General features: G+C 41.7%; 1 protein-coding gene across 4 annotated transcripts in view; it reads left to right on the top strand.

Moving 5' to 3' along the window:
* simj (simjang) overlaps positions 1 to 18,400 on the top strand; it is a 501,009-nt gene that overhangs the window by 200,666 nt on the left and 281,943 nt on the right. For all 4 annotated transcript variants that reach the window (XM_067787067.1, XM_067787065.1, XM_067787068.1 and 1 more), the window contains 2 exons: positions 5,439 to 5,898; positions 5,960 to 6,215. In XM_067787067.1, coding sequence (XP_067643168.1) covers positions 5,439 to 5,898; positions 5,960 to 6,215 — 716 coding nt within the window. The remainder of the gene's footprint in view (positions 1 to 5,438; positions 5,899 to 5,959; positions 6,216 to 18,400) is intronic.

The following is an 18,400-nucleotide window of genomic DNA, read 5'->3' as shown; positions in this document are numbered from 1 at the left end:
CGTTTTTGTGCTCCGATGAAGCTCAAATTTGGAACACATATTACATACATGAATAGAAAGCGACATATAAAAAAATATCGCCGCCAGGTTGCGCAAGGATCGAGATGTTTGTGGTCCGATGTGGCTCATATTTGGAACACATATTACATACAGAAATAGAAATCGCTTTATGAAAAAAATTTCGCTAGGTGCGGCAAGGATCGAGATATTAAAAATACTCGTATCTGTGGTCCTTTCTGGCTCATATTTGGAACAAATATTATATACAGACCGGTAGAAGTGACATCAAAATACTTTAGAGTTCTAGGACTTGGATTGTAACAAATTGCCAGGAAAGAGTTATGTAATAATGAGTCACTAAATGAACTAAATAGAATGAGAAATAATAGGCAATTAAGATTAAAAACTTGAAAATAGAATAACTAAACAAAATTTTTTAGTTAAACGGTTTTATTGAAAACAATACTTACATTAAGAAATAAGTACTTGGGCGACCGAGCATTGCTCGGCAATCTTCGAGTATGCCGCATAACATACTTTGTTCTACATGTCATCATTAATCAAACTCAACTTTTTTTATATGTACATATATTATATATTTTTATTTAGCAATATTTGATTACCTTAAATATAGATTTCAAAAACATAACCGCAAAATAAACTGGCATGAAAAATTTTAAATGGGTAATTCCAGCCTATAGTGTAAGTGATTGTTATGACAATTAGTGAAATCGAGCACTAAGTTATTTAGGTCGAGTATCTTCATGCGCCGAATTATTAATTTCAAAAATTTTTTTAGGTATACACTATGAAAGTCTCACAATTGTATTACATTCCAAAAACTTGTAAATTTCACGAATGACAACTATCAGTTAGTTTAATTAAATGTCAACTTACTTCCCTAAGCACCTTCTGTTGGTAAGTAGTTAAATTGTTAGATTTCGTTTTCAAATTGAACATTTGCCTCTAGTGGTCAACGGTAGCAAATTACCATGGAGAGATATCTTTTTGCTATGGTGAGAAATCTTTCTAATAGTAATCTGTGAAAAATTGCAATTATTCATTTCACATTTGCCAAAAATATGCGTTAAATATATTTTGCTAGAATTTGCAGAAAATCATGCAATTTTATTTTAATTTCGAATAGGTGGCAACCCTAAATAGCAACCCTACTCAAGAATGTCCCTATTGTAATGCGGAGTGAAATACCTTTCGTTTGATACCCATATCGGCATATCTCATGCAATTTTTTTTAATTTCGAATAGGTGGAAACCCTAAGTGGCAACCCTACTCAAGAATGTCCCTATTGTAATGCGGAGTGAAATACCTTTCGTTTGATACCCATATCGGCATATCTCATGCAATTTTTTTTAAATTTCGAATAGTTGGCAACCCTAAATAGAAACCCTTCTCAAGAATGTCCCTATTGTAATGCGGAGTGAAATACCTTTCGTTTGATACCCATATCGGCATATCTCATGCAATTTTTTTTAATTTCGAATAGGTGGAAACCCTAAGTGGCAACCCTACTCAAGAATGTCCCTATTGTAATGCGGAGTGAAATACCTTTCGTTTGATACCCATATCGGCATATCTCATGCAATTTTTTTTAAATTTCGAATAGGTGGCAACCCTAAATAGCAACCCTACTCAAGAATGTCCCTATTGTAATGCGGAGTGAAATACCTTTCGTTTGATACCCATATCGGCATATCTCATGCAATTTTTTTTAAATTTCGAATAGGTGGCAACCCTAAATAGCAACCCTACTCAAGAATGTCCCTATTATAATGCGGAGTGAAATACCTTTCGTTTGATACCCATATCGGCATATCTCATGCAATTGTGGCAACACCTAGGTATAAAATCTTCGAAGGTGATACAATATCTCTGTGCCAAATTTCGTTCCCGAGATCGTTCGGCTATACAAATATAAGAATATACAAGAATTGCTCGTTTAAAGTCATAAGATAATAATAATACTAAAAGCTAGAAAATAATTAGGTAGGTCCTAGGTACTAGTCATCACAATCTAGGGCGTTGACCCCATAAATTAATTAAAATAAATTAGTTAAAATAAATTTGCTGAAGCCGAAATTGGTGAGAACTTTCCAAAAAGGGGTATATACTTTTTTTTGTGAGTGACTGTATATAAATTTTCTCTGATTTTAATTCCTTTTTTAAATGTACACAACTATTCGTGAAAGCAACTATTCGTAAATTATAAGCTTTCACTGTTTCACAATTATTCGCAGAGTTATATAAATTTTCACTGATTTTAATTCTTTTTTAACATGTACTCACGCAGTAAGAAACAAATACGCTATTAACTTTCAAACAAAAAGCAAATCGTACTCTATTTTAAAAACAGCTAATAGCGTGGCATGGCCATCTTCATAAAACTAAAACCTGAGATTCAAAAAAATTGCAACAGTAATCGACGCTGTAAGTAACCTGTTAATGATTACATGTATGCAAATACTTTTCTGTTATCTTAACAGCTCGATAGATGCCGCACCGTTTGATTACATGTATGCAAATACTTTTCTGTTACATATCTTAACAGCTCGATAGATGCCGCACCGTTAAATTTGATTACATACTTAATAGAAAAATTAAGTAACATGGTCCACATTTTGGTGAATATCCCGAAAACAAGGTTTCACACGGGACTAAGAACTACGCCAAGCCTTGACACCCATATTGTAGGAAACCCGTCTAAGGTCACACCTGGTCCATATTTTGGTCAATACCTCAATACCTGGCGGCCATCGTGGTGTGATGGTAGCGTGCCCCGCCTATCACACCGAATGCCCTGGGTTCACACCCCGGGCAAAGCAACATCAAAATTTTAGAAATAAGGTTTTTCAATTAGAAGAAAATTTTTCTAAGCGGTGTCGCCCCTCGGCAGTGTTTGGCAAGCACTCCGAGTGTATTTCTGCTATGAAAACCTCTCAGTGAAAACTCATCTGCCTCGCAGATGCCGTTCGGAGTGGGCATAAAACAAGTAGGTCCCGTCCCGGAAATTTGTAGGAAAAACTAAAAAAAGGAGCACGACGCAAACTGGAAGAGAAGCTCGGCCTAAAATCTCTTCGGAGGTTATCGCGCCTTACTTTGTAGGACAACCGTTTAGGGCCACACCTGGTCCATATTTTGGTCAATACCTCAAAAACGGGGTCTTATATGGGACTAATAACTACACCGTGTTGAAGCACTCGTCAACACCTTTCATTTGATACCCATATTGTATGAAAACGTTATAAGGTTACCCTGGTCCACATTTTGTGGGATATCTCCAAAACATTTCCGGATTCTTATACTTTTTTTTGCCATAACCATGTCCGGCTCAAGCAAAAACTAAGTGCAAAGTTTCATTTAATTCAGTCCAGCCGTTTTGGAGCTTTGCGGTCCAGGAAAAACGGCTTTCAAAATATATATTAGTAATAGATATAGATAAGAGTTTTACACAATTACATATATGTTTTTTATTAAGAATCTTTGAAATCATGATTCCCTCCATATTTACTACATGGTCTTTGGTTGATACGAGTACATTCAACCGCCTTGTAATTGAATCCCAGCATTTAAAGCACCTAATTACTATTTCCCTATTCTATATGAATGCTCTTTTGTTTAACAATATTTTCTTTACAACTTTGAAGTTTTTACCCTCACATATGCATTCTTGTTTTGTAATACATTCTATCAATTGCTCACTGCCAAGGCTCTCATCAGTTAGTCCAATAACTTTTATAATTTTTTGTATATCTCTCTTATTTTTTACTCACTAACATAAATATATTTGATTAACAATCTTTTGAAATCATGATTGCCTCGTACTGGCCTCTGGCTAGCTAAAGAGAGATCAAATGAATGAATGAATGAATGAAAAAATTCATTGGATGGTTAAAATCATTCAGTAACTATCGATAGTTGAATTCTATCGAATGAACACTATTTAGCACTACCTTGTACTATCAAAATGTAAGAGGATTAAACACAAAACTTACTGACTTCTTCCTTAAGAGCCACGACCTCACCTACAAGGTGTTGGTTTTCACTGAAACCTGGCTTAAGTCGCACGTGTTTAGCTCTGAAATGTTGAGTAATAGTTTCGAAGTTTCTAGAAATGATCGTCAGAATAAAGTTGGTGGAGGAGTTTTGATTGCTGTTGATGCCAGCTTTTCCGCTGAAGAAATTCTGATCTGTGAAGCCGATAAAATCGAATTTCGTTGTGTCCGAGTTAAACACTTAACCTGTTATAATAATAATAATAATAATACCCAACGGATCAAACCCAAAGCCCACCCGACCGGCGCGAGGGGCGCATCCGCATGACGCACGGATTTGTTATTGCCGAGTTGTTGATAGGCGGAGGTTTGTTAAGCGTCGAGATCTAAAAATGCTCAGCTACAGAAGAAAAATCATCAGCTGAGTACTATACATAACAGTTAGAAATTACATAGAAATTATACATATATATACTACATTGTTAAATAAGTGAACATTTTTAATTTATTTGATTTTTTTTTTTTTTGTTAAGAGTTAAGATAGGATAAGACAGTTTTCTTTATGGTAAAAAGTGAATCCGTTATATCAAATGAATTTGAATGATGACACAAACACCGAAAAGATTCATTTAATTCGAAATTAGTTCTACACTGCCTCAAAAGAAGAGGTTTGTAATGTCTTGACAACCGTGATGGGACGTTGAAATTTACTTCGTTCAAAAGAATTGGACTAGAAATCAGTCCATTCAGGAGTTTAGCCATAAATATAACGCCTAGCATTTCTCTACGACTTGCAAGAGTTGGAAGATTGATACGCTTTAACCGACTAGTATAAGGTGGAAGATTATACGCAGAGTCCCACTGAAAATTCCTTAAAGAGAAAAGTAGAAATTGCTTTTGTATTGATTCAAGTCTATCATTTTCGTAAAACTTAGATATTTTTACATGACATACTAAAATTATGATTTTCGGAGAACTTGAATTTTTTTTTAATTTTGGCATCCTAAACCCGTAAAAAGTCACAGTATGCGTTGGGCTATAATAGTGGACTAAACTTGTTTTATTCGCACTAGACAACGAATGGTCAAAACACCTTTTCAACTTAAAAATCCCGGGTTGAGAAAACTTATGCGTGCATACATATCAAAAAGTCAGTAAAGTTCGCTTACTGCCTTTTAGGAACCTTCTGGTCAATCAATTTTTTGTGAATACTATTTACTCATCAACCGAACAAAAACTCATTTAAAACATATAAAATAAGGTTTTATAATGATGTTTGACTGAAAAATCTTAAGTTTCCCAAATAAAAATTCACTCTCCGATTTCACTTTTAATACTCTACTGCTTTTTTGCTATGCCTGGCAATATTAACGGTTTATTTTACTGCTGCTATATACTAACCTACCAAACTTTGTTTTCGTTGACAGAATTGGCGTTACAGGAAGAAAGCAAAGTGCAGCGCCGTGTCCTTAGACCCCGCACCGAACCTAAGTCATATGCAGAAGCGCCAGATATAGTTTTATTACCAGCGCGTTTGAATGGTCGACAGCATAATGGAAATATTGATTCTGAAACAGACGACGAAGATTCGGCATCATACGTCCCTATCAAGGAATTATCACCAACTGAAATAGAAGAGCGTGAAAAAGGGTTGAGGAAACTACGGGAAGATTTGCGGAATGAAGAAACTAAGTTGGTGTTGCTGAAAAAATTAAAGCAGTCCCAGCATGTAATGAAGGAAAATTTAGCACTCAATCCCATTGTTTCTTCCGCCAACCCTATAGCCGTAATACCAGCTGCATTAACTGCAAAATGTTCTTTAAGTGTAACAACTTCAACACCTTGCCCAGTAACTTCAAAAAGTCGGGCGGCTACGGTGAATATAAAGTGAGTATTGCTATCTCTTTATCTGGTGAAATTTCAAATTCCTTATTTATTCAAAATAAAGCACCACAAGCAGTCGCAATGCTGTACTGTCATCTTCTACAATAGCTGCTGCCACACCTTCATTTGGACGCATAAATCCCTCAGTTGTTCCACCACCACCTCGTTCATCTCTACCAGGAGGAACTACTTTGACCACAGGAAATACACAATCGTCACATAGGATACATCCCCGATCGAACCTTCCAAATCTTACAATTACTCCTTCTGTAACTATCACACCGACTACTGCCCCACCTTCAGGAAGCAAATCACGCAATGTGAGTAATTGTAATGTAATCGTTGAAGAAAAAAATGTTTTGTCATACTTTTTTATATGTTTATTTAATTTATTTTCTTTGATACCGATAACATTAAATTATGATATGTCTTTATACTGTTTGAAAATTAAAGCGGAAAAATTAATTTTTCGGTGTAAACTGCAGTGATTTAATTGCTCACCAAATTTTTTTTCTTACTGAAAGTAGTGCATAGTACTTGGATTTATTTGTTTGATAAAATCAGAATAATAGTACGTACCTATTTATTTTAGTTTTTGCTAAAATTAGGCTTTTTAGATCAGTTTTTCGCACAATTAAAAATATTTGTATGACTTTTCGACTCTACGTTTCGCTAGATTTCCCAGCTTCGTAGCATCATCAGGAAAAAATCTGTTTGGTTCACAATAACAATAAAATACATTAGACGAGTAATCGCGGCAATTTTTAAACGGTTTTATTTAGCTTGACTTGACAGGCTGGCTGGCTGGCCGGCACGAATTTTGTAATTGAATTTTAAGCAACTTCCCGATAAGCTACATCCTTGAAACGTGTAATATAGTTCAGAACCCGATGACAAAGCAATAATAAAAAAAAACTCCAATAGGTGGCGCATGGATCGAAATATTTCAAAAACTCGAAACTAGAATAATTGGGTTGTTTATTATAGAAACTAGGTCACTTAACTTAACCACAATTTTCACAATTCTGCTATTCACCAAGTTTTGCCAACCCGAAAACTCGACAAAGTAGACCCAGCTGTTATCGCTGTCGATTTGGGAAATTGGCAATTATCGTTGCCTTTGTTGATGTGGTTTAGCTGTCGAGAAAGTTGTTAAGATTTATTTACCCTTGTTATTATTTTTTTGTGATTTGTTTTTGTATTTGAGTTTGTGGCGTATAGTTTGTCGGGGAACGCAACTGCAAATAATGCAAGAGTGCAAAATATAAAAAGGGCAGTAAAATATAAAAAACTCTTAAACATGGAAAAATGTGTGGCTCGAGCAAATGATTACTTGTTTTTTCTCAATTCCTCTTTGACCTTTTCGTAATTTTTGACATTTCATTACCAGGGGTACCACTTTTTTCAAAATGAATCGATACTTAGCAAGTGTTGTTAAATGAAGTGAGTGAATCACTCAATCGACAGTGCAACCAATAATTGACTCAGGCATGCTTAACCAACGAAACGATATCATTTCGTTACGATAATCAACGTTAATAAACGAAACAAAGTCATTTCGTTTCGTTTATTAACGTTAAGAACGTCAAATTAACGTTAATTAGGTTAAGCATGCCTGAATTGACTACACCACTGTGTGGTGCCCCCTGTTTTCTCCTAGACTTTGAGGTTCCGTTCTTAAATTGAGCCGACACTTACCGACCACTCAGATAATTTGCGGTCCATATTTTTAGATAAGGGGTGGGCTTTCTATGTCTTCGAGCAGACCTGTAAAGTACTGAGTACATACGTGTACTAGTACCAAATAAGTACAATTATTCAAGTACTTCAAATCTAAGTACAAAGTATAAGTACTATAGTACTTGTACTTCGAATCCGAAAGTACAAGTAGATATACTTATGAACTACTTGCAAGTACACGACAGTACTTTTTCAGATAAAATATGTCAGTTTGATTCAAAAGTGGAAAATCAAAATATGAGTAAAATTCATATTAGAAAGCAACAAGAAGTAAAACAACATATTAAATACGTATAAATTGTACAACAGAGCGACACTCGCTGTTGCAAAAGCCAAAATATCAATTCAATAATGATTAGTTTTATCCAAGGCAACCTAAACCGGAGCAGGCTTGCTGATGAGCTACTAAAACAGTTGGTCCTAGACCATAAAGCTAACTGCGTTATCATCAGCGAACCTTATTATTATTATTATTAATAGGTCTGGAAGCACTGCGACCTTTGTGCAGATCTATTGTGAAAGACCTTTCAGCTTCTGGAGGCCCTTGATGTATCTAATTACCTCTTCAGCGAACCTTATAGAGCCCGAAATGATTGACACATAGACAACACCGGCACCGCCGCAATCTGGACCGCAGATGCAAACGCCAATATTATGAATCGTGTTGCCCGACAAGGCTACGTCCGCCTAACTACGAATAATGCCACAATAGTAAGCTGCTACTTGTCCCCGAATGATCCCATTCAAACGTTCAGGGACAAGCTTAAACTTATTGAAGACGACCTGAGGGACTTAACTAGTAACCTGGTTGTGACGGGAGACTTTAAAGCAAGAGCCGTTGAATGGGGAATGCCGCAGACGTAACACCCGTGGAAGGTTAGTCCTTGAGATGGCAGCCAGGCTCGGTTTGAACGTGCTCTACACTGGCACTACCCCTACATACCGCCAGGTTTTGGATGCTCGATTCCGATATAACACTAGCGTCAGAAAGCCTGCTGCTGACCGCTGCTGGATGGAGAGTCATAGAGGATCTGACTGGCAGCGATCACAAGTACATCACTTTCCACCTAAACGATCCCGGTCAGAGGCAGAAAATGGCGGAGCTGCGGAAAATATGCCATAGGATGCAAAGGCTAGTACCCCCGCGCGCGCGGCAGGCCTGAGGCTCTAGAAAAGTCGGAAGCGTACAAAGGAGCGAAGAAAGCTCTTAGTGCTGCCATTAAGCAAGGCAAGCTTAAGTGCTGGAAAGCGCTTTGCCAGAAAGTGGATCGAGACCCATGGGGGCAAGGATATAAGATAGTAATGAAGAAGTTCCGTTCGCCAAGCCAGCTGATGGACGAGAACCAAATAAGGAACATTGTGGATGTCCTGTTTCCCACCCAACCGCCTAGGGAGGACGGGTACGTTACCCATGAAGACCGCAACGTGGAACCATTCCAAGAAGAAGAGCTTAAAACTGACGTGCGAACTATGAAACCTAGGAAAGCACCTGGGCCCGACGGAGTACCCGCGGAGGCAATTAGGCTAGCTGCCAATAACTGCCCAGAACTTATGTTGCACATGTACAACAAATGTCTCGAAGAAAGATCTTTCCTCACCATATGGAAGACAGCACGACTGGTTCTCATTCCAAAAGGGAAAGGAGATCCCAACTCTCTATCATCCTGCCGTCCCCTATGTATGTTGGACATAACAGGGAAATTGATGGAGAGTCTCCTGAAGCAACGCCTCACCAGAGCGTTACAGGACGGCGGAGGACTGTCTCTAAGACAGCATGGTATTCGGAGGTGGCACTCCACAATCAATGCCACAGCAGAAGTTATAGACGCAGTCAAGAAAGCCGGGACAGCGACTTATAGTGTTGCTGGTCACGCTGGACGTCAAAAATGCTTTTAACTCCGCAAGTTGGGAGGACATGCTTCAGGGACTAGAAAGCACTTTCAAAGTACCGCAATATTTGTCAGAAATTTTAAGGGACTACTTAAGAGACAGCTATCTAATATATGAAATCATTCACGGTCAAAAAAAGGTAAAAATAACATGTGGAGCAGCCCAGGGTTCGGTACTAGGTCCCGATCTCTGGAATATAACTTACGACAGCCTTCGATTAGACATGCAGAAGGCACCTTCCTCGTTGCTTTTGCAGACGACGTGGCAGCTGTGATAACAGCACCAAGCTGCTACCTGTCACAGCTAAAATTAAACCAGGTCATGCGTAATGTAAACAGGTCTCCAGTTATCAACAGCAAAAACGGAGGTCGTTATCCTCACAAAGAGACGTATTCCCACTACCAGGAACATGATGGTTGGGGACCAGCCCATAGAAACACTCGCTTCAACGAAATATCTGGGAGTGAGGTTAGACAGCAAACTCAACTTCTCGGATCACATAAGAGGAGCCTGCGAAAGAGCTGAGCGCACAATAGCGAATTTGAATGATTAATGACAAACACAGGTGGCCCAAAGCCATGCACAAGGAAGTTGCTTGCATCAGCCTCGAATTCTATACTCTTATATGGTGCAGAAATCTGGGCGACCGCAATGAAATACCGGAAGAACCGAGTTGCCCTCACCTCGGTCCAATGCAGAGGGGCGCTGCGAATATCTTCGGCTTACCGCACGGTATCGGCTGAAGCTGTCCTGGTCGTTGTGGGAACCATACCGATATATCTTCTCGCTGAGGAAAGAAAAGCAATATACGACAACAGCAAAAGCGGAGATCGTCATCCTCACAAAGATACATATTCCCACTACCAGGAACATGATGGTTGGGGACCAGCCCATAGAAACACTCGCTTCAACGAAATATCTGGGAGTGAGGTTAGACAGCAAACTCAACTTCTCGGATCACATAAGAGGAGCCTGCGAAAGAGCTGCGCGCACAATAGCGAATTTGAATAGATTAATGGCAAACACAGGTAGCCCAAAAGCCATGCACAAGGAAGTTGCTTGCATCAGCCTCGAATTCAATACTCTTATATGGTGCAGAAATCTGGGCGACCGCAATGAAATACCGGGAGAACCGAGTTGCCCTCACCTCGGTCCAATGCAGATGGACGCTGCGAATATCTTCGGCTTACCGCACGGTATCGGCTGAAGCTGTCCTGGTCGTTGTGGGAACCATACCGATATATCTTCTCGCTGAGGAAAGAAAAGCAATTTACGACAACGGATCGCAAGCAAGTAGAGCTGCTGTCGCCATGCAGGCGCAAGAAGAATCGATCCGACGTTGGCAAGATCAGTGGAGCAATAGCGTCGTACGAAAGTGGACTAGGGAACTAATCCCTGAACTGAATCCATGGTTGAAGCGACCACACGGAGAGGTAGACTTTTACCTGACCCAGTTTCTAACGGGACACGGTTACTTCCGCAAATACTTACACAGAATGGGTAAGGTTGATAACCCGAGCTGCCTGCACTGTGGGACAAACTGAAACTTATTGAAGACGAACTGAGGGACTTAACTAGTAACCTGTTTGTGGCGGGAGACTTTAACGCAAGAGCCGTCGAATGGGGAATGCCGCAGACTAACTCCCGTGGAAGGGTAGTCCTTGAGATGGCAGCCAGGCTCGGTATGAACGTGCTCAACACTGGCACTACCCCTACATACCGATGGCCAGGCTTTGGATGCTCGATCCCCGATATAACACTAGTTTCAGAAAGCCTGCTGCTGACCGCTCCTGGATGGAGAATCATAGAGGATCTGACTGGCAGCGATCACAACTACATCACTTTCCACCTAAACGATCCCGGTTAGAGGCAGACAATCGCGGAGCTGCGGAAAATATGCCATAAGATGCGAAGGCTAGCCACCCGCGCGCGCGGCAGGCCCGAGGCTCTAGAAAAGTCAGAAGCGTACAAAGGAGCGAAGAAAGCTCTTAGTGCTGCCATTAAGCAAGGCAAGCTTACGTGCTGGAAAGCGCTTTGCGAGGAAGTGGATCGAGACCCATGGGGGCAAGGATATAAGATAGTAATGAAGAAGTTCCGTTCGCCAAGCCAGCTGATGGACGAGAACCAAATAGGGAACATTGTGGATGTCCTGTTTCCCACCCAACCGCCTAGGGAGGACGGGTACGTTACCCATGAAGACCGCAACGTGGAACCATTCCAAGAAGAAGAGCTTAAAACTGACGTGCGAACTATGAAACCTAGGAAAGCACCTGGGCTCGACGGAATACCCGCGGAGGCAATTAGGCTAGCTGCAAATAACTGCCCAGAACTTATGTTGCACATGTACAACAAATGTCTCGAAGAAAGAACTTTCCCCTTCATATGGAAGACAGCACGACTGGTTCTCATTACAAAAGGGAAAGGCGATCCCAACTCTCCATCATCCTGCCTTCCCCTATGTATGTTGGACACAACAGGGAAATTGATGGAGAGTCTCCTGAAGCAACGCCTCACCAGAGCGTTACAGGACGGCGGAGGACTGTCTCCCAGACAGCATGGTTTTCGGAGGAGGCACTCCACAATCAATGCCATAACAGAAGTTATAGACGCAGTCAAGAAAGCCGGGAGAGCGACTTATAGTGTTGCTGGTCACGCTGGACTCAGCTAGGTGGGAGGACATGCTTCGGGGACTAGAAATCACTTTCAAAGTACCGCAATATTTGTTAGAAATTTTAAGGGACTACTTAAGAGACAGGTTTCTAATATATGAAACCACTCTTGGTCAAAAAAAGGTAAAAATAACAGGTGGAGCAGCCCAGGGTTCGATACTACGTCACGATCTCTGGAATATAACCTACGACAGCCTTCTTCGATTAGACATGCCAGAAAGCACCTTCCTCGTTGCTTTTGCAGACGACGTGGCAGCTGTGGTAACAGCACCAAGCTGCGACCTGGCACAGCTAAAATTAAACCAGGTCATGCGTAATGTAAACAGGTCTCCAGTTATCAACAGCAAAAATGGAGATCGTCATCCTCACAAAGAGACGTATTCCCACTACCAGGAACATGATGGTTGGGGACCAGCCCATAGAAACACTCGCTTCAACGAAATATCTGGGAGTGAGGTTAGACAGCAAACTCAACTTCTCGGATCACATAAGAGAAGCCTGCGAAAGAGCTGCGCGCACAATAGCGAATTTGAATAGATTAATGGCAAACACAGGTGGCCCAAAGCCATGCACAAGGAAGTTGCTTGCATCAGCCTCGAATTCTATACTCTTATATGGTGCAGAAATCTGGGCGACCGCAATGAAATACCGGAAGAACCGAGTTGCCCTCACCTCGGTTCAATGCAGAGGGGCGCTGCGAATATCTTCGGCTTACCGCACGGTATCGGCTGAAGCTGTCCTGGTCGTTGTGGGAACCACACCGATATATCTTCTCGCTGAGGAAAGAAAAGCAATATACGACAACGGATCGCAAGCAAGTAGAGCTGCTGTTGCCATGCAGGCGCGAGAAGAATCGATCCGACGTTGCCAAGATCAGTGGAGCAATAGCGTCGTACGAAAGTGGACTAGGGAACTAATCCATGAACTGAATCCATGGTTGGAGCGACCACGCGGAGAGGTAGACTTTTGCCTGACCCAGTTTCTAACGGGACACGGTTACTTCCGCAAATACCTACACAGAATGGGTAAGGTTGATAACCCGAGCTGTCTGTACTGTGGGAAAATAGACGATGTACGACACACCTTCTTCGAATGCAGGCACTTCTCCGATCAGCGAAGGAGGGTAGAAGAGGTACTTAGCGACCTATCGCCGGGCAGTGTCATCAATAACATTACCTGTCGAAGAGACAGATGGCGCTTCCCAAGGCAGTCGGTTCTATGTACCGGAGCGACTCGGGATTTTTCCCGACCAAGGACTGTCATTTCAGTGTAACCCCATTTAATTTGTTTCGTCCCTCCCACAAATTGTCATCCTCCCAGCAGCTCCTTGCAGCAGGACTGCTCCATATTCTCTTGCTCCGGGAAGGTATCGAATCCAATCCGGGTCCGTCTCCTGACCTCGGTCCTGAGAAATGGTTTTGCTGCATCTTCCGGAAAAGAATCTTTTTAGGACGGTCATACTCTGTTCAGTGTGTCTCGTGTAAGGGATGGTTGCATCGGACAGGTTGTTCTGGGCTTGATCCCAAAACCCGACGTCCACGTAACTTTTATAAATCTTTTGTGGCTCCTTGCTGTTCACGCCCAAGGGCGTCCCGTAGTCTACGTCTAAGCGCCCCCCCATTACCTTCCAGCAGCCCCGCTGCTCAGCAAGCCACAACAAGTACCCGCTGCTGCTCGCGCCTTACGGCGCCAACAACTCAAACAGCTGCTACCACTCATAACTACAATCTTCGTAGTAGAGTCGGAAGCAATGCTGAGCAACAGCCCCTGCCCCCGTCTTCTCCCCCCCTCTTTTCCGGCAGCAATCGTGTAGGTCAGGGAAACAGACTCTTAGTCCCTACCTCCGTTTGCACCGTTTGCCAGCACAGAATATATATGTTTGCGACATCCGCCCAATGCAGCTCCTGCCTCGGGTGGTGCCACTTTCCTAGATGTTCTGGTCTCCGCGACGGCAACCCCTCGGCGGGTTTCATCGCGCCATGTTGCCAGGTCGCAAACCCAAATCATCCGGGTACCCCAATGCTTGCCCAAGGACGCCCAGTCCCAGGGCCACAACAGCAATTGCGTCCTGGCCTTCCTGAACCCAGGCGTAGTCACCCGTCACTTACCCCCAGAGTGGCGACGTCTCCCCTCATGCACTTCAGAATTCTGCAGTTAAACTGTAATGGACTAACTGGGAAGATTACGGAGATAGTCAATGTCATGAAGCGGCATAACATCCGCATTGCTGCGATTCAAGAGACTAAACTCACAGCACGATCTGCATTGCAGTCCTGCTCTGGGTATAATGTCCACAGAAAAGATCGCGAGAGCGGAAATGGAGGCGGCCTCGCGTTTATAATACACCACTCTGTGCAATATCACATATTTGATCCTAGCATCGACCGCAGGGACAACGTCTTAGAACGTCAAGGCCTATCTGTCCGGTCAGGCGATGCAAACCTAGAAATCATCAACATCTACATCCCCCCTGCCACCTGTTGCCCCGGTGGATACCACCCTAATATTAGAGCCTTACTCACTGGAAACAATCGCATTATTTTAGGCGACTTCAATGCCCATCATGATCTAAGGCATTCAGATTTGCGGGCGGACAGTAGGGGCGAGATGTTGGCGGATCAAATAGAAGAAACGACGTTCTGCACAATAAACGGAGACGCCCCCACACGTATGGTAGGAAGCTGTCACAGTTCGCCAGATATCTCAATCGTGAGCGCAGAACTCGTAAACTGCGTCAACTGGCAGCCGATGGTATCATTGGCATCCGACCACCTGCCTATACTTGTTTCGCTCGAGCGTACCGCCGACTTCATCGTCACCGAAAAACGCACTTTCATAAACTTTAAAAAAGGAAAGTGGGGAGAATATAAATCCTTTACAGACAACCTCTTTGCTGCCCTCCCTATCCCGACTGATGCCCGCCAAGGGGAGCGTGCCTTTCGCAAGGTCATTGAATCCGTCTCGGCACGTTTCAGTCCCGCCGGGAGAATTCCCGAAATCCGGCCCCACTTCCCGGCGGAGGCCGCAAACTTAGCGAGAGAACGTGACCTTATAAGGCAGCTTGATCCAGGCGACCCCCAAATAAGGGATATAAACCAACGCATCAGATTGATTGTGGATGAACACAAGCGGGCGAAATGGGAGGAGCACCTAAGAGGTTGTAACCTCTCTTCCGGTGTGGGTAAACTTTGGTCCACCGTAAAGTCCCTATCGAATCCGACTAAGCACAAAGACAAAGTTTCCATCGCCTTTGGCGACAAAGTGCTGTCGGATGCGAAAAAATGCGCGAGTGCTTTCTGCCGACAATATATAATGCATTCTACGGTCGACAAAGTTAGACGGAGGGCCAACAGACACGCACATAAACACAAATTCAGCGCGTCACCAATCACCATCACCGCTAAAGAGGTTGAGGACGCCATTGGTCGCGCTAAACCATCCAAAGCAGTGGGCCCAGACGGCATAGCCATGCCGATGCTTAAAAGCCTAGGGAAAGAGGGTTTCAAATATTTAGCGCAGGTCTTCAACCTGTCTCTTTCCACCTTTGTCATACCCGAGAAATGGAGAATGGCCAAGGTGGTCCCGCTACTAAAGCCTGGTAAACCAGCTAACATAGGAGAGTCGTATCGTCCGATACCTCTCCTATCGCCAGTAGCAAAGACGCTCGAAGCCATTTTGCTCCCTTATTTCCAAGCAAATTTGCAACTAGCCTCCCATCAGCATGGCTTCAGAAAACTCCATAGCACTACCTCCGCGCTAAATGCCATTAGTACCCAGATAAATTGCGGTTTAAATCAAAACCCCCGCCATAGAACAGTACTCGTAGCGCTAGACCTATCAAAAGCTTTTGATACGGTCAACCACGGCTCGTTACTGCAAGACCTGGAAGGGTCTACCCTTCCCCCATGTCTTAAAAGGTGGACCGCAAATTATCTGGGTGGTCGGCAGGCATCGGTGCTATTTAGAAACGAAACATCAAAGCCAAGGAGAATTAAACAAGGGGTGCCACAGGGTGGTGTCCTATCCCCACTTTTGTTTAATTTCTACATATCTAAACTACCTTCACCACCGGAAGGAGTCACAATCGTTCCCTACGCCGATGACTGCACAGTAATGGCCACAGGCCCAGGCCCACAGATCGATGAGCTATGCAATAAAATAAACGGCTACCTCCCTGATCTCTCCAGTTTTTTCGCCTCGCGAAACCTGGCATTATCACCGACTAAATCTTCCGCGACCTTATTTACAACATGGACGTCCCAAATGTCGACCAGTTTGAACATCCACGTCGATGGCTCTACGCTACCGACTGTCCTACACCCCAAAATCTTGGGTGTGACGTTTGATCAGGATCTACATTTTGGTGAGCACGCAGCCGCAATTGTTCCGAGAATTCAGAGCCGTAACAAAATCCTCAAATCCCTTGCTGGCAGGCTTTAGTGGGTAGGCCTTCATGGAAGAAGGGAGTCCTATACTCGGAGAGTCTCGCAGTGAGGCTTAAACATCCCGGTCAGTGCATAAAGCATTTCCTCCTTCCACGAAACAGAAAGCAAATTTTTTCGGTGTAAACTGGAGTGATTTAATTGCTCAACAAATTTTTTTTTCTTACTGAAAGTAGTGCATAGTACTTGGATTTATTTGTTTGATAAAATCAGAATAATAGTACGTGCCTATTTATTTTAGTTTTTGCTAAAATTAGGTTTTTTAGATCAGTTTTTCGCACAAATAAAAATATTTGTATGACTTTTCGACTCTACGTTTCGCTAGACTTCCCAGCTTCGTAGTATCATCAGGAAAAATCTGTTTTGTTCACAATAACAATAAAATACATTATACGAGTAATCGGGGCAATTTTTAAACGGTTTTAGTTAGTTTATTTGTTAGTGGCTGGCCGGCACGAATTTTGTAATTGAATTTTAAGCAACTTCCCGATAAGCTACATCCTTGAAACTTGTAATATAGTTAAGAACCCGATGGCAATGCAATAATAAGAAAAAAACTCCGATAGGTGGCGCATGGATCGAAATATTTCAAAAAATTGTATTTGTGGTCCGATTTGGTTCATATTTGGAACACATAATACATACATGAATAGAAAGCGACCTATAAAAAAAAATCGCCGCTATGTGGCGCAAGGATCGAGATATTCAAAAAAATCGTATTTGTGGTCCGATTTGGTCCATATTGTTTGTTTTTTTATTCATTATTTTCTTATAATAGATAACAATTTTCATAAAAATATTACTAAAATAATAACAATAAGAAAATAGTTCATGGCATTAAATGTTCATTTTGGCTCATATTTTGAACAAATATTACATACAGTCCGGTAGAAGTGACATCAAAATATTTTGGGGTTCGACGAGGGACAAGCATACGTGGCACAGAGCCGAGTAAAGTCTTTGGAAGGATTATGTATTGAGGACTTAGATTGTAACAAATTGTCAGGAAAGAGTCCTTGTAATAATGAGTCACTAAGTGAACTAAATAGAATGAGAAATAATAGGCAATTAAATAAAGACTAAAAACTTGAAAATAAAGTAATTAAAAAAATTTGTTTAAGTTAAAGGGTTTTATTGAAAACAATACTTACATGACGTAATAATAATACTAAAAGCTAGAAAATAATTAGGTAGGACCAGGTACTAGTCATCACACTCCTCATCAATCTAGGGCGTTGATCAGACAATTAAATAAAAGCGTTGGACGCGTCAAATTTCTATTGATAGTCATATATAAGACAAACTGAACCTTAATAAGGTTATGCCACGCCTCACATTTTTAGAAATTTCACGCGCCCAACGCTTTTTTTTAATTGTCTGATCAACGCCCTAGATTGATGAGGAGTGTGATGACTAGTACCTATGGCCTACGTAATTATTTTCTAGCTTTTAGTATTATTATTACTTCACCACTAACGTATTGTTTTCAATAAAATCGTTTAACTTAAAACTTTTTTTAAATTATTTTATTTAAAACCAGGGCCTATATCGTGTGTTGCGTCTCGTATCGAACTCAAGTTTTCACTCAAACATTAAATCAAAATAGCTCTGAAATCGTGAATCCGAACAACGACGTATGTGAACTAAGACTTCGCGTACTAGTTGCATCTATAATTTATCGTAATTTGTATAAATAGTTTGGCAGTTTCATATTTATAAATTGAGTGAAGAATGGATTCGGGTATGAATCGGACCCTGTTTTGT

The sequence above is a fragment of the Eurosta solidaginis genome, chromosome 5 (genome assembly GCF_040869045.1).
Source record: "Eurosta solidaginis isolate ZX-2024a chromosome 5, ASM4086904v1, whole genome shotgun sequence".
In the NCBI taxonomy this organism is placed as follows: Eukaryota; Metazoa; Arthropoda; class Insecta; order Diptera; family Tephritidae; genus Eurosta; species Eurosta solidaginis.
Note: the sequence above shows the minus strand (reverse complement) of the source record. Positions and strands in the feature narration are given on the sequence as shown.